The following is a 6471-nucleotide window of genomic DNA, read 5'->3' on the forward strand; positions in this document are numbered from 1 at the left end:
AACACAGTGACTCAGGTCAATGGTGAAGTGAGACAAAAACTCCCTGAAATTTGCTGCAGTATTGTGGGAGTATGATACACTATATTTTCAGGAACCTGTAATTAGTAAGTGCCGACTTATCCATTCATGATTCTCTATGTCAGGAAGCAGCAACAGAGATACACAGTGTGACAGCAAAATCACCAAATAAATGCAAGACCGTAACAGTGGGAAATTCTCTTAGTGCAGAGCACCCTGCATTATTTGATTTGTAGAATGATAATCTTGTTAATGATAATGCTACACCACCAGTAGGAATGTGGTGTTTTTAGTTTTTCCTCAAGCAGGACCTAATTTCCACTGAGTTCAGAATACAGTCATCTCCCTCTTTGATCCCTATGGAAGGAGCCACTTGAATCTTTACTCCCAGAATCCTCTGCACTCTCACCACACTGCAGTCTCCACACACTGCAAAATTGTCATATTTTCCTTCTCCTCCTAACCCCAAATTCCTTAATGGCACATTGTCTTTATTAACATCGGGTTATGTTGGGACAGAGCAGAGACATGGTCATGGGTATCTGTGGACAGACAAAGATCAGGCTTTCAGGTTGATGCCATTAATATAATTTGCACTGAGACAGTGAGTCTGCCCAGTGAGCAGCAGGGGGAGCTGTGGGACTGTCTCCATCTGCACAGCTGTGCATTTCCCAAGCACAAAGATGGATAATGGAGCTGCCCTCTGTGGTGCAGATGCAGAAGTTTTGTTCTATCTGAGGGTGGTCCTAGCACTGCCTCCTGAAGCACTTCCTGTCAGACTCCCATCAACCAGCACCTGAATGAATGCATGCAGAGAGGTAGGACAGGAAATGGCTAGGACCACATTTGCCTAAATAACTCCTCCCTGTGAGACCAGTGGAGAGGATAAGAGATGCCATGGGTAGATCAGTCCAGTTTAGACCTCAGTGGGGATGTGTCCACAATGACCTGGGGTTCTATTGTTCTGATCTTGTCTCATTTCTCAGGAAGAAGTAGAATCCTCACTTGAGTCAGACCCCACCACCTTAAATCTTACAGCAACTGAAACATTGATCCCATATACTCAACCTTGAGTATCTATGTTTGCAGTTTCCTTGTCCTAGTCTAGGCTGACTCAGCCACTCTTCCTCTCCACAAGACTCACATATTCCCTGAGACTTGGCTTCAGTGCTGGTGACTTTGGAATACACTAGTATCAGTAGAAGCCAGGACGCCCATCCCACATTCCCAGTGTCTCCTATATTACTACTCAGACTCAAGTAAACATCAGGGCTTCAGGATCACAAGCCACTTCTCTGGACTAAATGATACCTCAACTAAAGAAGGTGTTCTTCACATTTGTGGGCTGCATAATGAAGATAAGACTATTATTGTAATATTTGGCATGACAACTCTAAGCCTTACACAGTGTTCCAGACTCATGGAGAAGAGAGATTAAACCCTCTGATTAATTCTCTCTGCTTGGTGCAGTCACTGTTGCACTGCTTGGGACTATGTCTAGCTCAGGTAGTGGCTTTTGTTCTCATAACTTCAATCAGCATCTGATTTTCCTAGGATCAATGTGTGGGAACTGTCTTCCTCTTTTCTTCATTGTAAGAAATTGATTTAATCCAATGGTAATAACTTCCTATCCTACAACATTATTTCTCAGATTTTAGTTTCTCTCCAGGGAGTAAACAGATAAGGAAGAATGTCTTTGGCCCATGTTTTCCCTACCAGAATCTAGACCTGACACAGAAACATATGAGGTCTGAAAGCATCTGGGAAGCACTAGGTGTAGCACACTCTAAGTGTAGCCCTACTGACCAGCTCCATGTGTGATGTTACCTTCCTTGCTGAGAACTATTATCTCTATAGGCTCAGAAAAGTCAAGCTCTGTTTCTCCAATGATGCTAAACAAACAGTTTTTTGACAGTGAGATGATACTGTGTCTGTACAATGTGAGCCCAGAGACTCCTAGCAACAGACACCCCATTTAATCATGCTCTAAAGTAACCATCTCTGTTCTGCACAAAAATAGACTTCTGCTTATACCAGGACTTCAGTGAGATTAGGAGCTTACTAAAATAAAGAAGACCCATCCTACAAGTTTGTTGAAGGAAGATCAGAGAGATGCTGGTTGCTGTGTCCTAACCCCGGTGGAAACTAAGGAAGATAACTTTGAGGACACCATGCCAAAGTCTTTTCTCCCTTCTTTACCCCTCTCTCTTCAAAAGTGACTGACTATATGGGATTGTGGATGTGCATTATCAGGAATACCTACCCTGACCTAAGATAGTCTTTACTGTTCTGTGCTCTTACACAAGCATCATATCCCATCCAGGTTTCTCTATCAAGACATCCTAAACTAATGTGCTTATATATAACAGATAACTACTTTTTACTCTTAATGGAAGCTGGTAAGTCCAAGATCCAAGTGTTGGCATATTTGGCGTCTGCTGGTGGCCCACTCTCTGGTTCACAGATGGCTCCTTCTCACTGCATTTTCACAAGGTACACAGCCACCTTCTCAATCCTCTTTTTAAAGACACTAATTCCATTCATGAGGGTTCTGCATCCTAAAGGGTCCTTCTTATTAAACATTGTGAGGGGAACCAAACATTTTTATCAGGGCATATAGTAACCTCGCCTTTCCATGATGACTCCAGGGACATGAACACTGATTCTGTTCTTGAGCCATGTATCTCCCCTAACCATCTGGGGATCTTCCTACCCAATACTGTTCCTTGCATGGACTTTTACCCACTTAGTTTAAGAAAAAATAGACTATTTTTGTGGAGTGTGGGGGACTTCACCTTGAGCATAGGCCTTCAATTTACCCAGCTTCCCTAGCCCAGCCCTAGTGTACTAATTGCGAGGATGAGAGTGTAGAAAATGTTTGAGCCTTGCTAAGTTCATTCTTGTAAATGTCATTATAAAGTCTTACTAATGGGAATGACATAGGGCACTGTATTATTTGCATTGTATATGATATACAATAAGGGCAATCACTACTCTGGAATATACAAATTTTTTACATGATGGGCCAGCGAAGCAAATCTGAGGAGGGGAGTCGTCTTCCTTGTGTTGATGGACAACTCGTTTTGTTGGGATGGTAACTGGCCATGTGCTGATGACACTTTGTTGAGTATCACAAAAGCCCCAAATACTTAAGTGTGCAGGGAACATTGGTTAGAAATCAGCTGTGCTCTCTTTGATTTTCTTCACTATGTAGACACTTTTTGAAAACCTGTTGGGCCCTATTATTATGGATGGACATCATTGCTCTTTGAATCTGAAGACTATCCTCAGGTGAGGCACAGCTCAGAGGATCATTGAGGGAACATTATGTTCATATACCAGCACTGAGGGACTTCTCTGGGCTCCAAAAGTAACTGCAGCACTACATCCAGGGTGCTGCCAATTGGAGACACTTATGTGTGCACCTTTGGTGGGTTATTGTCCTGAAAATGAGGGGAAACTTTTTTTCTACAAGTATCATTTCCCCAGACTGAGGAAGATGACACAGCAGAGACTTCTAAAGAAGAAAGGTCTTGACTTTGTTCCTCAGCCTGAGGTTATCAAATAGAATAGATTTGGGGGGTCTCTATGTTTCTTGTTCCACAGACAGAAATCTGACAAGTGGAGTAAGGTATCACCTAAGACAAATAGCTCATCATAAATGATATATCTGACAATATTGAATCTCCACATCATGTACAACCTCAATACTGGGATCCTAATTAGAATAAGGAATATTTCATGTTTACATTAATATGTCAAAGTATACTCTAATGTCATGTATACCTAAAAAGAGAATAAAATAAAATAAAATAAAAAACATGACATTTCATAACTTCCAGTTCTTCATAATATAATACCTTCTTTGCTGAACTTTTTAATGTAATTGGCATAAACTAATTAAATTTTATAAATTGTAATCAAAGTTTCCAAAGTTACCCATTTTCTTGCAACAGAAAATTTTCCAGGTACTAAGAACTTAAAGGGACTAGTACTCTGGAGGAACAGAGGTTGTGAATTTGTCCTGGCCTCTACAGGTGTTTATTTCCTCTATAGGTGCTTTTTTAAAAAATCAAAGCTTAGTTTTCACAGAGAACTATTGACAGGGCTAACAAAAATAGCAGAAGTTCCATGGATTAACTATCTTGGGGTCAAGTAAGAAACTGGATGTCATACCAATAATTTTGAAACTTTGTGACATATTATGGTAGATTTAAGAGATCCACAATCTAAGAAAATAATTCTAAATAATACACAGTGTCACTTTCTACAGTCATGATGACATAAGAAATAGTGCAGTCCTCCCATCCCAAAGAATAAGAATAATAAAATAATATATATAGCACAACCTTTTAGAATACAGGGAAACACACCTATAGAGCAGAGATTGGGGTTAAAAAGAGTGGCTTAGTGGAAGTGAGGAAGGAAAAGCACAGACCTAATTTCAAGAAAAGTGGAGCATCTTATTGATAAACATATGGTAGAGAAAGAAATCAGGCATAGTGCCTTAATCAACTATTCAATCCTTCAAAGATCCTTGTTAGAAAAGTTGAGAGGAAATATTGATGGGTTTCTTTTGTGTCCATAGAAAAAATGTATCTGCATTGGGAGTAGATGAAGGAGGTTGATGAATGAATGTCCAAGAATGCATGTCCCAGGTTGGACTTTATTCTAGTACAATCTGACACAACAGGAGATCCACACCTACAAGCCTTAAGACTCACTGTACTTTCTAACATTATAGTTACTTTAACAGTTAAATGAGCTTAAATTAGAAGATTAAATGCAATTCAATTAAGTGGCAATCATGGGAATATGTTTATTTCATAAACAAAGATTACAAAACTGTAAAAATATATGTATGTTGTAGATTATATACCCATGAAATCATATGGTGTGTGCAGCCTCTTCTATAGGAGACCTAACTCCTTAAGTTATCATTTTTTCATGATTTTGTGCTTCCCATAATACAGAAAAACTTCTGAGAGGGAGAAAGAATGAAAGCATATAAAAATTGCAGCATTTAGGAATCCAACCTTTCATATGTAGACAGTTACTGATGAGCTACAGAAACCTGTTGGGCTCTCAAGATGTTGGACCATGGGAAGGTATGCCATGTGACTAGCAGGGGACACTGTGGGACTATCCTGTGGTCCCTACTCAGCTTTCAGTAAAGACCATTCACTCAAAGGAGTCCTGGCCTGGAGAAGGGGCCCTGTGTGAACTGAAGGGGACTTACCAGTGGGTTAACTCTGGCATAGCAGGGTCCCCTGGGCAGGGAACTTTGTCTTGTCTTAGCAGTCCATCCTCCAAAGTTTCCCCCAAGTGGTAAACAAACCTTCATTCTCCTCAGTCTGTAGTTTGAGCTGAGCTCTAGTCTCAGGGGCGTTTTGGGGTGAGTGCCTGGACAGTCATGATGGAAACATTTGCATGAACAGCCCCTCCTCTGAAGAAGGAGGGAAGAAAAGGAGACCTGTGACAGCTCACCTCCCACTGTGGGACATAGGAAGTTGTGCCTATCATGGCCTGGACTTGTTTTCTCATCCTGCTGCTCTCTCACTGCATAGGTAGGAAAATGCTTCAGGAATCAGTTTTTGATTCACTGTTTGCATCAACTCTTTAGGTATGAACCTATGAGAAGTTTGACCATGGGCACTATCTTCTCTATTTTTCTCTGTAGGTTCCCTCTCCCAGCCTGTGCTGACTCAACTGCCGTCTCTCTCTGCATCTCCAGGAGCATCTTCCAAGCTTACCTGCACTCTGAGCAGCGGCTTCAGTGTTGGTAGCTACAGGATATATTGGTACCAGCAGAAGCCAGGGAGTCCTCCCAAGTATCTCCTGAACTATTACTCAGAGTCAAGCAAGCACCAGGGCCCTGGGGTCCCCAATCGTTTCTCTGGATCCAAAGATACCTCAGCCAATGTGGGTGTTCTGCGGATATCTGGGCTCCAATTTGAAGATGAGGCTGACTATTACTGTGCGGTGGGGCACAATAATGCTTTTCACAGCGAAACAGGCAGATGGGGAAGTGGGACAAAAACCAAAATGCCACAGGCTCTGACCTATGTAGTCTTGTTTTGATATTAAAATACATTAATTTATACAACTATAAATCTCTCTCACACTGCACTTCTTTCCCAGTGTTTTGGAAATAATTATAAAGACTGAAACATCCTCAAAATCTGAGCAGTATTTTGCTGGCATCCTATATATGATATCAAATTCTGCCATATCCAGAAGGCAGTCCCCAGTGAAGTCTTCTTTAGTTCTTGAGTGCGCAGAGGTGCATCCTACACTCCAGAACCTCCTTCTCAACTTTTAGACATCACACTGACTCCAAGTACCTTCCTTAATACCTCCAGGGAGTCACAGCAGGGACAGCACCAAGTCTTGCCTATAGTACTCTGGAAAAATAAAACTAAATAAACACAAGATTTCAATATGATTGGTGTG

At 41.2% G+C, this 6471-nt stretch overlaps 1 gene segment (V, D, J or C); it reads left to right on the forward strand.

Annotated features, from left to right (window-relative positions):
• The first annotated feature begins 5500 nt into the window (after positions 1-5500).
• Positions 5501-6099, forward strand: LOC107158411. The segment is given in 2 exon segments: positions 5501-5585; positions 5699-6099. Coding segments are annotated over 2 exon segments (447 nt in total).
• Positions 6100-6471: the final 372 nt, after the last annotated feature.

This window comes from Marmota marmota, unplaced genomic scaffold (genome assembly GCF_001458135.2).
Source record: "Marmota marmota marmota unplaced genomic scaffold, marMar, whole genome shotgun sequence".
NCBI classification, from domain to species: domain Eukaryota; kingdom Metazoa; phylum Chordata; class Mammalia; order Rodentia; family Sciuridae; genus Marmota; species Marmota marmota.